Source organism: Natator depressus, chromosome 3 (genome assembly GCF_965152275.1).
Source record: "Natator depressus isolate rNatDep1 chromosome 3, rNatDep2.hap1, whole genome shotgun sequence".
In the NCBI taxonomy this organism is placed as follows: Eukaryota; Metazoa; Chordata; order Testudines; family Cheloniidae; genus Natator; species Natator depressus.
The window spans coordinates 156,681,259-156,695,044 of record NC_134236.1 but is presented as its reverse complement, the minus strand read 5'-3'; the positions used below and the strand labels follow the sequence as shown (position 1 = coordinate 156,695,044).

The following is a 13,786-nucleotide window of genomic DNA, read 5'->3' as shown; positions in this document are numbered from 1 at the left end:
CAGTGAGTTCCACAGGTTAATTATGTTTGTGTGAAGACAAAATGAGTTTGTGTCTTGCTGGATTCTCAATCTTCAGCCTTGGAAGTGGCATGCAGATTAGCAGAGCAAGGGATCTATGCTACTAGTCACCCCATGTTTTATCTTGTTAGATGGGGAGGAGCCCACATCAAAGCAGAGCTGCAGCGTGGCCCCTTCCCTTCATGACAGAAAGAGCTACTGGGTGATTTAATTTATTTGTAGTCATAAACCATCAAAGTATTGCCACAACTTAACATTCAGGGTTTTATGCTCTTGGGTTGAGCAGGGTATTCTGGACATTTACACATCATTTGTGGGGAAAGTATCCTCCAAATAGGTTAGGTACCAGGACTGTAAGCAAACAGGCCACCTTGAAGTGGGAGGAAAGTCACCTGATCATGACTTCAGTACATCTTGGGCAGACGCTGTGTAAGTCAGGTCTCAAAAGCATTTTAAAAGGCTGTAATAAAATCAGGCTTGTTTTTTGTAGCTGACTGAACCAAGCTGGCATCTCATTCTCCAGATATAGACTGTGACTTGTCTAGATTGTATCTGAGGGATACATGACATGCGTTCATTCAATTAGAGTTAGCAGTGCTTTTAACTCTCCCTTTGGGGTTATTTTAGATATTTATTGAGTGCATGCCCTTAGCACTGGGCCCTCTCACTGAAGCAACAGACAAAACACATTTAACTCATACTCCTGACAAACGGTTAGGACAGAAGAGCTCTTTGTGAAAGATTCAGCGTCTCCACCTCGCTTCTTTGAGGGCTGGATGCTGTAGCTCAGGTGTCAGCCTATTATGATGTCATTCTCCCAGTCTCATTCTCTGACCTCCATACAACACAGGGAATTTGAGATTTGATAGGGAAGAATAAGCAGAAGGAAAAACACCCTGAGAGAAGTGTAAGGGGGCCAGCATTCTACACCACAATGCAGCTGGAACTGTGGTTAAAGGCGGTAGAAAAAGGAGGGGGAAGTCTGCCCAAACCAAGGAGGAGGGAGAGCTGTGTGGGAGCACTGCTTATCTAAGCCAGGGAGAGAAGGGAGACCCCACTTTGCTTTCAGCAGATGAGGGGGAGCTGTGCCCTGCCTCCCACGCTTTACTTGAATCCTGGGAAATACAACACAGGCAACAACAACAAAAATCCCATTATTGATGAGTTCTGAAGCAATGGTCCTGACCACTTGTCGTCCTTAAAGGCACCATGACCTTTTAATCAGAGTGGGAGTATTGGCCCCTGTGTCCTGGCCAGATTCCAAACTTTGGCAATGGCATTCTCGCTCCTTTAATTGCCTCTACAGTTACAAGTTGTTTGAAGATTCTTCTTCACCTACTGTCTTGAGCTGTTGTGTGTCATTGTTGTTCACTGTTAGATGGCTACTCTCCTTCCCCTCCCCCCCACCAAAGGTTGCTGCATTTCAGACAGGTTTGGTGGATGAAGTGATCCCTCTGCATATCAGTGAAAAACCCTGATTCTGCATCATTGCGAAGTTAGTGGGACTCTGTGCAGGTGTAAGGGTCTTCCTATGTAGATCCCTTTGTGAGATCAGGGATTATGTTTGTATGGGATCCTTTAGAGTGCAATAAGTGTTTAAGTTTCAGAGTAACAGCCGTGTTAGTCTGTATTCATAAAAAGAAAAAAGAAAAGGAGTACTTGTGGCACCTTAGAGACTAACCAGTTTATTTGAGCATGAGCTTTCGTGAGCTACAGCTCACTTCATCGGATGATGCATCCGATGAAGTGAGCTGTAGCTCACGAAAGCTCATGCTCAAATAAACTGGTTAGTCTCTAAGGTGCCACAAGTACTCCTTTTCTTTTTTCTTTTTATAAGTGTTTAAGATTATTATTAATAATTTACTGCAACAAAGTCAGCATCATGGCCAATTTTGGAAATATTGATATAGCTCAACAGCATTAAATCTTTGAATCAGCCATTCAACTGCTGTGGAGAACTGCTGTGATGTGGTCTGTCACACTGCAGCGCTGCTGGCAACTCTGTTGTGCTAATAACACACGCATGCAGAGATGCAAACCAGGCTGGCAGAGGACAGTAGAATTGAGGATTAGTGGCTCCATGTGGCATGCTCTCATGGAAATCCACCATAACTGATGACACTTACTGCATGCAGCAAAATTTAACACTGAGAGCTTTAGCGTTAACTCTCCCGTTGTAAACCCTTACTATGGCTGGTGAAATTTATGGACCTCAACATTTTGCACAATGTCTCCCAGATCCACTACCCTTCAAAAATTCATGATTTCATGAACATATCAGGGCGGCCCTCTGTGGAGGTATACACAGGGAGGAATAGAGTGAGGTACAGATAGTCATATGTACACATTGATAGTATGCTATTGTTATAGGCACACACATAGGTGCTGGAACTAGGGGTGCTGCCACACCCCCTGGCTTGAAATATTAATAACAACCCAAATACATGGTTTCTGCCTTCAGCATCCCCACAATTAAACATTGTTCCAGCACCTCATATACACAGGTCAAGAAAGGACAGGAATGGCCCGGCAGTCTTTTTTTACTTCCAGCGCAAGCATAGGGATCTGTCCTGCATTTTATACTGATTAGTCCTAAGGACAGAAAGACAGTCTAGTGGATAGAGCACTTGACTAGGACTCAGGAAACTTTGTTCAGTTCAGCTGTTTTTTGTATTGGGCCAGGGATCATATATATTATTTTTTTAAACTTGCCGCCATTTTATGCTTTGCCAGCTGAATTTCTCAGCCATTCTCTGCCAAATAATGCGGGACACAACACAGAGATTTAGTATGCTGGCCAGTTCCTGTAATAACAACCAAGATAGCAAGAATTTCCCTGTACTGTATATGTTTTTTCCAAGACAGAGGTTTTCTGTAACTTCACCTTTTTACACAGTGTCTGATAATCCTGCTATGAAATTACAGAAACAGCAGACCCTGTTTCAAGCTCATTCCTTCCACTTGTGAAGAAATCCAAATAGCATTGTTTGTCGAAACTGAACAGCTGTAGAGATGCTACAGCATTCTCAGTGGACTCGATGTTGTCATCTGCAAGCTGATGATTATACAATCCTCTGCTATGATCCTTACAAGGTGGTGATTGTGTTTTTTTCACTGACGTGCACATTTTCCATATGTGTCCCAATATCGGGAAGTTCATAAAGGACTTGTTCTTGAACCAACCATCTGTATTATGAGACTGTTTCCCACAATGAAAGTCCTTGAGTAGTCTCCTGGTAGTGCTTTCTGTGTGACCCACAGTTTGTGTGTTGCACAGATTGCACAATGCTGTTGCAGCTCCCTGACATTGTTAGTAGCTCTCTCCATTGATGCAGCTTCTAGTGCACGATTTAGGGTCAATTCAGCCTTAGGCCAGGTCTACACTTAAAAATTAGATTGACCTAGCTACATCACTCACACTGTGAAAAAAATTGTGCGTGTGCAATGTAGTTAGGTCAACCTAAGCCCCTCCGTAGACACGGCTTCATTTAAAAAAGCAGTTGACACACAGTCCTAGTGGCTGCCTCTTCATCCCCAGTTGTTTTACCTTTTGCTCTTTACACAATAACGATGCTATGAAGAAACCACAGAGGCGCAGCTGGGTTCTGCATAACCGTGTTTGGTCACTATACATAGGCACACAAGAACTAGCTACCTACATAAGCTCCTTTTCGTGGCTGAAGGTTCCTGACTGTTGACAGTTCTATTGTGAGATCATGAGTCAGGCTTAATTTTTACTTAGAAATCACGGCTCTCACGATTATTTCCTGAGAGTTAGCATGTCTGCATCATGAAACTGTCTCAGCCGAACAGACTAAACAAAAACACAACCAGACAGAAACACCGTAAGGGCAGGAAGCAGTTTATTCCCGTTGACCCTGTGAATCAATATACACGTGAGCAACGCTCCTGGCCAAGTGAGTAGGTTACTCATGGTCCCAGTGCTTATGGCCTGCAGTTACTCTTTCCGTTTCACTTGGCCTCTTCTGCCACTCTCTGTACCACTGCATTCCTGGATTAAGAAATCTTCACCTGCTGTGTCTTTTGGCCTTTACCCAACAATAATAGCACAAAGAAACCACAGTGGCATGGTGGGGTCTGTACAACCATGTATACTAATTATATACAACTTGCCAGGCCTGGGTATGGACACATGCTGCCGCTCTGGTTGGTTTCTAAAACAGACAAGACAATTTAAAGGATTCTGCCAATTCCTGTACACTGCAGTATCCACATATCTCGATGACTATCAGCTTTAATTGGAAGACCATTCTCCTATCTGGAGTTCTCAAGGGTGGCTGCCATGTTCTAACTGAAATCTTAGCTGGTCTTTAGGAGGTGAGGATAAAAAATCTTCCCCTGTCCCCTTCAACATACAGAGGTGCATAAAATTGCTCCTTTCTGCTGCTGCGCCCTCTGTGAAATTGAGTCAGAATGGCCTGGCCTTCTGCTAACCCTGTGGAATACAGCTCAGCCAATCAGGAAACCAGAAACAACACCATGTGACACGTCTTGCTTGACCAACCAATCCCAGCTCAAAAGGCAAAAAACAACTCCACTTCATCCCCGCCACCTACCTTGAATCTTGTGGTTGGTTTGGTTTGCACTCATGGATAGTAGCCCAAGTTTTTGCACTCAAATTTGTTGTGAGAAACCTTGCATGTTTTTGTTTAAGAGATTTACTTCTGTTTTGCAAACATTTTTTATTTTGCAACCTCAAAATAGATGCATTATCAAACAGTCCACCCAGCTCTAGCTCGCATAGACTATTGGATGAGATAGGAGCATGCAACATGCAGAGAGCTTGCCTATAGCAGACAGCAGGATGGCGGGGAAAATAGATGAGCAGCTTAAGGAAGCGCGGAGGTGGGCCCAATATGTAATCTCTCTGCTACAGAATTGGCCCCATTTCTCCCCAGTGATCCTTCCCAGGACATGCCTCTGTCCCCTGGGCATCTCTTCCGTCACCCTGATGGCACAACAGTGTCTATTCATAAGCCACAGAGTTCAGAGACTAATTATTCCTTCTCCTGGTATTTTATATGGGAAGGGACAATACTATTTGCAGAATAGTTTTTGTTTAGATGTTTTTCACCCAGTGAACACATTTAAACACCCTATAATTACCCACATAATAGAAGAGACTACAAACATTGTACTTTGTCTTTAGCTCCAAACCTCTGCCTGAGTTTCAGAGAGGGAGGGTTGTCCAGTGGTCAGAGCATGGAGAAAAGACTCAGGAGTTCATGGCTTTACTCCCAGTTCTGCCACTGGCTTACTGTGTAAACCTGAGCAAGTCATAAAACATTTGTGCACATACCTCTGTTTCCTCCTCTATAAAATGCGGCTAGCAATACTTACCTATCTCATTGGGGTGCTGTAAACATAATGAATTAATGATTGCAAAGTCTTTTGAGATCGTTGGGTGAAAGATGCTATAAACATGTAATGTATTAACACTTTAACTTTTAACCAGACCAGTTTGTTACACGGGGCTTGTATGCTAATGGCCTGATTTTTCAGACTGGGTAAACAACTGGACACACAAAATATGTTTGCTCCATCATGCACCTAAGTCCAGATTTAGAGCCCATTGAAGTTATTAAGACTGCATATGTAATACCAACAGACCCTGGTCATCAGCGGGCAGGATTGAACCTGGGGTCTCTGGAGCTTAAAGCATGAGCCTCTACCACATGAGCTAAAAGCCAACTGGTTGTTAGCTACGGCTGTAGAGCAGACTCATTTTCTCTCTCTTTCTAAGTGGTCTCGGTGCCACTAAATGGGACAGAACCCCACACCCAGAAGGTGTGTGGGTGACATACTTCCCCTAGCTGAGGAAGTGTGTCCCGAGCTTCGGAGTCTTCCCAGTTGAAATCTCAGATAAGCCCCCTCTTGTAACGCCGACAGACCCCGGATGTCAGTGGGCAGGATTGAACTGGGAACCTCTGGAGCTTAGTGCATGAGCCTCTACCGCATGAGCTAAAAGCCAACTCGTTGTTAGCTAAGGGTGTAGAGCAGACTCATTTTCTCTCTCTCTCTAAGTGGTCTCGGTGCCACTAAATGGGACAGAACACCACACCTAGAAGGTGTGTGGGTTACACATACAAACTGGATAATTGTGCATGCAAATATCTAATTAGCTGTATTTGTATGCACAGTCACATTAATTGTGAACACAAACTGGGCATGCAATTGCTCTCTCAAAATGTATAAACCTGACCCAAAACATTAAATGTATACACTGTACAGGAGATGGGCTTGAACCAAACCCCAGGATCTAAATGTCCCTGAATTTTGTGGGCTGGGAGGTTGCAGTCTGTACCCAGATCCAGACCCAAACTTTGCAAATGGACCTAATTTTATCCTATGATGATCCAAACCCCTGGACCTGAACACCTTGCAACTTTGGGCTCTTCAAAATCCAGATCTGAACGTTGTGTGTTGAGTCTCCCAGTATGGACACAGTGTAGATTGTTGCCCCTTTGCCAAGTTATAACAGAATTCAGGACCTTGCAGGTCAGGTCCTATTTAAAGCAGAAATCAATGAAGCAGAGTCAGGTATTTTCTCAGTATATTTTGTTTATTTCCAATGTGTGCAAATCCTGTTTCCTTGAACACAGGTGGTAATAAACAGTACACAGGTCACACCCTCTTGCAGAAACCTCCGGTCAGGTACCTTTGTCTTGTCCCAGAAGCATCTGCCTTGGGCCTCTGTCTCTTCCCAAGACCTCACCCAAGTCTCACACAGCCCCAAACTCCCCTGCATGGACACCTGGGAAACCCCAAGTGCAAGGATGCCCCTCAGACTAGCTGGTCTAGACAGAAAGGTGGCTTGGACATTAATCCTTTCTTCATGCAGCTGCTTTGCAACACAAAGGAACCTCAGAGCTTTAACTGCCAGACAAAGGGAAGTGCTTTAACTATCCAATATCCTTTATGACTCTGGATGGGGTTACTGCATGGTGTCTTCAGCTCATTCTGTGTAGAGTTTCAGCCTATGGGCTTATGCATCAATGACCTCTAATAGACAAACCATTATCCGTGTCCCCTAATGGGTCACCCTTAACAGTATTTAGTAAATAGAAGTCACTTTATAACCATATAGCTAGCAATCAGTATATGGAAATTATATATGGTACTCAATATTGATTATATAGTATCAATATACATTTATTATATAAGGAATTGTAGAAGTACGAGGGACAAAGACAAATGAATAAATGCATATTGTGCTTACTGCACTATATCAGCTGATCTGGGTAGGCATCAAACACAGACAGAAAATTGCCTCACCTCTAAAGCTAATTTTAGTCTCTCCTATGTAGCTCTGCATCTATAAAAATCACTGCTAGTCTGACAGTGTTCTAGTAACCTGTGCTGTGCACGGAGCAGAGTGCACTGACTAACCATCTATTGCATGGCATGGGTTAACTGAGCCCGTGGGATTGTGCTTACCTAAACAAAACCACTGCAATGAGGGGAAAAAACAATGAATGGGTGGAGATGTTCAAGCCGAGGCATTCCAGCTAGTGCAGTCTGGGCTGCAATGACAGGCTGAAGGTTGCAGCAGCATCGGGATCTGCATTCAAAGTGAATGAATCTTACATTCTGGAGCGAGCTTGTGTGCAGGTCTTGTTTATTTGCTGAGACATGGCCAGTAACCAGGCCAGCCTGCAGGATGAGCAGAGCAGGCATTGTAAGTTCTTATCCTATATGTTCTACCAGGCTGTGAGAGACCACAAACCGGTGTGGATGCTGGAAGATATGAGAACTATGGAATATTTTTACTGGGAGGAAAATGCAAGCCTGAGAACATATTCGCCTTCGGAAGCCCTTCTCTATGCAGTGGTGCATAATCACCTGCCTTATGCCCAGTATCTGCTGTCTCATTTTCCAGAGGACGCTCTCAAGGTGCCTGGAGAGCATTTCTGCTATTGCCCGTCCTCTGCCCCTCATTTGGCCATGGCAGTCACATACGACAGGAGGGACATTTTGGCGCTGATCATCAAGATTGCACACAAGCTACCCAGCCTAAATTCCTACATCAACAGGACCGGCTGCTTTCATCTGGAAGATGGCAAGACCCCGCTGCACCTTGCCTGCGAACTGCTGAGGTCAGAGACCGTCCTCATCCTCCTAGGAAATGGGGCTTCTCCCAGGATCGAGGACAGCAAGGGGCTCACCCCGTTGGATGTCATCCTGGAGCAGATGTGGGACTCCAAAGTCAACGTGGCATCAAAAAAGCTCTGCCTCGATTACCTCTTGCTCTTCATGCCTAACCCACAGTTTAAGATGCGGAAAGTTCTGCAGGATCATCCAGACCACTGGACAGCTTTGCTCGGGGAAGACAAATTCAACAGCCTGGTGGGGAACACACCTGGTTCTTTATACCTGCAAGCTATGCAAACTATTCTCCAGTCTCTCCCACCTTCACACTTTCCTAAAAGCATCCAGGAACTACCTATACCTCAGGCACTAAAGCCCCTACCTTCCTATGGCAAAAAACTACAGACAAAAAATGTGGTAAATGTTTTTCCTTGACTATATTTTTTTGTGTGCGGGGGGGGAGGGGGGGAATGGATTTTCAAAGGCTCCTAAGGGAGTTAGGCACCTACCTCCCCTAGAATTTCAATGAGATTTTGGTACCTACCTCCCATAGGTCCCATTTGAAAATCCAATATTTTATGAGAAGATTTTCAGTGTTTTTCTAATCGATTGCAGGCACAGCACTTTTGAAAGCAAAATTCTTCTTTTTTTGTTGTGGTGCATGTGAAGGGTTAAGTTTAATTGAAGCAGTTTTTTTAACGGCCAGCTGAAATCAGTGTATCTGAATTCCCAACGTATTAACAGTATCCTGTGTAAATTCTGCCAGTGAAAAAGAATGCCCTGTCCATTGTGATTTGCAAATACCGTAACGATGGAACTGTACTCGACCAGCCCTGTAAAAACCACCAACGGGGTTGAGATGTCAGGTTTCCTTTCTGCTCCAGTGAAGATCAGGAATCCTGTGGCTCACAATACTCTTACTGCAGTGGTGTTGAGTCAGTGCTGCAGAATACTATTGCATTTCCTCGATTAGAGTCAGGGACTCTGTGTTCTTGCTCAGAGGATAAAGACAGGCAGCATACTGATGAGAAGGCAGCCTTTTTTTTATTTGGGAGTGAGAGGGTTAAAGGCTATCCCCGTGCTGAAGCTTCTATAGAATCGTGCAGTGGGGCGGGATCCGTCCTCCATGCTGTTCAGTGAAAAAATGCAAATCCTGGCAATACCAGTGAGTGGAAGTCCATCTTTAATGCGTGACATTAGTTCCCCAGGACTTTTGTTTTCAGGAGTGATGGTGTCCCCAAGAGAGTTACAGCTGTGCCTTGATTTGGAGATTTATATCAAAGCCACCTGCATTTGCTAATTACTTGAAGATGGGCGGTGGTATTTTGCTGCTATAAATCACCAGCGTGGCAGATTAGGTCATTCATCCTCCAAGCCGCAGATATAGGGCCCAGTCCTGCCATGGGAGCTGAAGACAGGTGGTGTTCACAGGACTGGGCCCGGAAGCTGATGTCGGCTGCCTTGAATTCCCAAAAGCACAGACGGGACTCCCCTTATTAATCAGTCAGTATCTTGCTGTCGGTGTGGAATGCTACTCCCCACACCCCTCGCCACAATCAAAGCAGACTAGTGAAATCATGGCCCAGCAGCAGGCCACTCCGACGCCCTTCGTAGCATAGTCCTTAATTAGCTATACAATAACGTTATTTTAGTCAAAGTGGTCTCATTTTCAATTTAACCCTTTGCTCGAGTCCCTAGCCCCCAAAAGGAACACATTCCCACATATTTGTAGGGTGTGATAGAGAGCGCATTGTTGAGCTCTTTAAAATATATGCAGTGGTAGGCAAAGGGCATGATTACACATTACCTCATGATTCATGAGGTTGTGAACAAGAAATGGTATGCAATAGAGTGCTGTGCTACCTAGCACACTGAATAGACCACTTGTTACGTTTATAGATGACCTACATCTCAGACAGTAAAATGCTGAGCCATGTTCTCTGTTGGCGTCAATGGATGCAGCCCCGTTGACACTGGCAGTGAATGTCCTGAGGGCACCACTGCTATATTGCTCTGGGTATCTGGGCAGCCTGATACTGAACGTACTGGGTACGCCCAGGTGAGGTGCCCCTGATGGGCTGCTGACTGTACAGGATATGTCCACATGGAGTGTCCCTGTTGTATGTATCAGGCACATCCGGATAGAATGCTCAGGTTCTGCTACTGAACGTACCATTTCCAGCGCATGGCACCTTCTGCGCTGCTGAGTGTGATGCGTGCAGCTTAACACCCCTTTATCGTCACCGGTATGCGGAGAAAATGCCAGCACAGCATTTTCAATGGCAGACCAGCAGTGAAAGGGTTAATCTATTTCCCTGCATCTCTCCTCCTGTTGCATTGTGCCTCAATGGCATCTCCAAGGACAAACAGTTCCTTTTCGATGTATTCCTTGCTGGGCGGGGTGACTGGTGGGAGTGGAATTCAGTGTAAACCTCAACCCCCCTTTTTTATTTTTGCAGAGACACTGCCCCTGCAGCACATGCTGGCAGAGTTGAAGGCTGTCACAGCTCAGGGGTATCTTTCCCATGAAGCGGGAGCCAAGCTGAAGGCAGATTAGCGTAATAAGCACTTGCCCTGCCCATCCTGCCAGTCCATGGAGAGTGTGCAGGCACCTCCAGCCTTAAGGCGTCATCAGCCCCCAGTGTCACAGGGCAGGAGGGGAGGAGACAAAACTGATGTTCCACCTCCAAGGCTGCTGAACTGACAGAACAATAGCACAGCTGTTAAGAGCGGGCTGTGTCCTGCTGCCTCTGGAGTCAGTGGGAGCCAGATCCACCCAGCTCATCCATGCTGGAGCTGCAGCAGCTAATTTGGATGTCAGTGGGGGAGAGGGCGGAAGGTGGGAATATTATTAAGGTGCTAATTAAGCTCCAGTAGCAGAAATTCCATATTAAGAACAGTGGAAGGGAATTCATTAGGTATGTTCATGCTCTCTGATAGCGTTAGACCTTCCGTGCAGAACTGAGTTTCAGAAAATCCACTCCAGCTGGTGTGGGTGGGTGGGTTGTTTCTACACAAAACACAGATTGTAGGGATTGATGGTGTGCGCAATATGGTATTTTCCAGTAACACAGAGGGAAAGTTACCCCTTGGCAGAGGGCTAGAACAAATGCTTTGGGCACATGTGAGCTTTAAATGGTGCACAGGCCCTGTGAACAGGCATCAATTTCACACACTGCAGGGTCAGAGCTTAGGTTCCCCACTGCTCCAGTCTATGCAGATATCTTCAGTTCACCAAGTTGGCGGGGGCAGGAGGTTCAAGGGCATTGTGATGCTTGTGTGTGGCCTGCAGCAAGGAGAAGACACCTCTTTTCAGCAGCGAAAGGAATTCTCCTGTAGCTCATACTACGGTGTTACAGCAGCCTAGGTCAGTACTGGTTGAAAGTCGCTACCATCTGATGTGTGTTCATTGCCCTGTGTGCAATGAGTTTGGTGTTCTCAGCCCAATTCTTGATGGGCAGATATCCACATCAAAGAAATCACTACCGCTGCCTCCAATTTGCCCCTTTGTTGGTAGTCTTAGCAGAGTGATCAAGAATCGGGTGGGCCCTGGAGCCTGATTTACCATTTGACCTCTAGAGGGAGTTTCTTTGGGCCAGGGTCAATGGACACTGATGGGCCAAGGGGAGAAGCTTGTAGTGTTGCTAACTAGGCAGGACATGATGAGGGAACAATCCTGGATGGGATCTCTTTTTGACGGAAGGGCGGGGATTTTTTCCCCCTGCTCGTTCGCCTATCCTTTGCATTGATCTATCTGTTTGATCTCCTGTGTGTCTTCGTTCTCTGTAGGATATTACACCTTACACAGCCAAATCTACCTCAGCTTCATCACAATTTTCATTGACATAGGACAGAAAATCAGGTTCCCTATTCATTGTTCTCCTTAAGCCTGCTCATGAGCAAAACTAAATTCTAGATCTGTTAAACAATCCCTCCAACCCATCAGCCCGTAGCCTTGAAGCTTTCCAGAGGAAAAAATCCCTGCACTTGCATGACAAATACATTAGTGATCGTTTGTTTGTTTGTTTTTTTAACAAACAACAACAAAAAGGGCACTTGGTGCCATGTAGCAAAGTTTTCATTTGGCATTAAAAATGCATTGAATGAGTGTAGTTTAAGGTCTTTATTTTTAAACTTTGGCAAAAGAATAAAAGAGACAGAGAAGAGGAGGGGGAGGGGGGAGAAATTTGTACCACGCTCTGGATTATCAGTAGGCTCAACAGGATTTTTAACATATTTCAGTTTCTATGAATATAGTTGGAAAGGCCTAGCTTGTGTTTGTGTGTGTGTGTATATAGATCACTGCCCTTTCATGGCCTGAGCTGCTCTTGACAGAGGAGTTTCTGGGATAAATTCATCAGTGTTTGTGAGATAGTTGGATCCTACAGTGATCGATACCTTAAGAAAGCCTATAAATTATTTAAATCAAGAAAACGGTGTCTCGTAAGCCCTGCTAAGTTACTGCTTGCAGCTAAGGAAGTTTCTTTATCAGCTAAAGTGGCCTGTGCTCTTGAAGAGGGAGCTCTGTCTCTGAATACCAAGTGGCAATGGGTTACAGCAGGGGTGGACAAACTTTTTGGCCCAAGGGCCACATCTGGGTATGGAAATTGTATGGCGGGCCATGAATGCTCATGAAATTGGAGGTTGGGGTGCAGGAGCGGGTGAGGGCTCCAGCTGGGGGTGCAGGCTCTGGAGTGGGACCAAAAATGAGGAGTTCAGGGTGCAGGAGGGGGCTCCGGGCTGGGGCAGGGGTTGGGGTGTGGGATGCGGGGGCTCCAGCTGGGGGTGTCGGCTCCAGGCTGGGGCTGGGCATGAGGGGTTGGAGGTGCAGGAAGGTGCTCCAGGCTGGGACCAAGGTGTTTGGCAGGCGGGAGGGGGATCAGGGCTGGAGGTTGGGGCGCTGGAGGGGGTCAGGGGTACAGGCTCTAGCAGGTTCTTACCTCAAGCAGCTCCCGGAAGCAGCGGCCAGTCCCCCCTCCGGCACCTACGTGGAGCGTGACCAGGCAGTTCTGCACGCTGCCCCATGCACAGGCGCCGCTCCTGCAGCTCCCATTGGCCGCACTCCGTGTAGGTGCCGGAGGGGGAACATGCCGCTGTTCAGAGCTGTGCAGAGCCACGGCTCACATGGAGCAAGGCAAGCCCTGGACCTTGCTCCCCAGCGGGAGCTCGAGGGCCAAATTAAAGTGTCTGAAGGGCCGGATGTGGCCCCCGGGCCATAGTTTGCCCACCCCTGGGTTAGAGCACAGTGACAGGTGTAATTGGGCAGCAATGGATTTGTTATCGCATCACCATCTATTTTTGAATCAATTTTTTACCGAAATAAAATCTTTTAAACAGACATCCCCAGCTTTTATTTCTATTGCTATGTAGCCGAACAAGCAGGCTCCTGTTTCTGTGCTGCCAGAGAAATTCAGTGGCCTGAGAACTCCTGCTTCTAGATACCATTGTACAACCGCTAACAGCAAAGGGCCAGGTCCCCCGAGGACTTCTTATGTTTTTGTCTAAAAAATATTTTTAATGTCTCTAAATGTTCATTAGCATTGATGACCATTTGTTTTCCTCTGTCCGTTTTTGGGTTCAGTGTGAAACTGACAAATGCTGGTGTTTACTGATTGAACTGAATCAAGCCAACCTTAAGTACAAATGAATGTTCATCATA

At 45.9% G+C, this 13,786-nt stretch overlaps 1 protein-coding gene across 1 annotated transcript; it reads left to right on the top strand.

The window, feature by feature from the left end:
- The first annotated feature begins 7,300 nt into the window (after positions 1-7,300).
- Positions 7,301-12,980, top strand: LOC141985227 (ankyrin repeat domain-containing protein 9-like). The gene is made up of 3 exons (XM_074949142.1): positions 7,301-8,544; positions 10,587-12,847; positions 12,953-12,980. Exons 1-2 carry the CDS (start codon positions 7,672-7,674, stop codon positions 10,620-10,622), a joined length of 909 nt encoding a protein of 302 aa, XP_074805243.1. The 5' UTR covers positions 7,301-7,671; the 3' UTR covers positions 10,623-12,847; positions 12,953-12,980.
- The last annotated feature ends 806 nt before the right edge of the window (positions 12,981-13,786 follow it).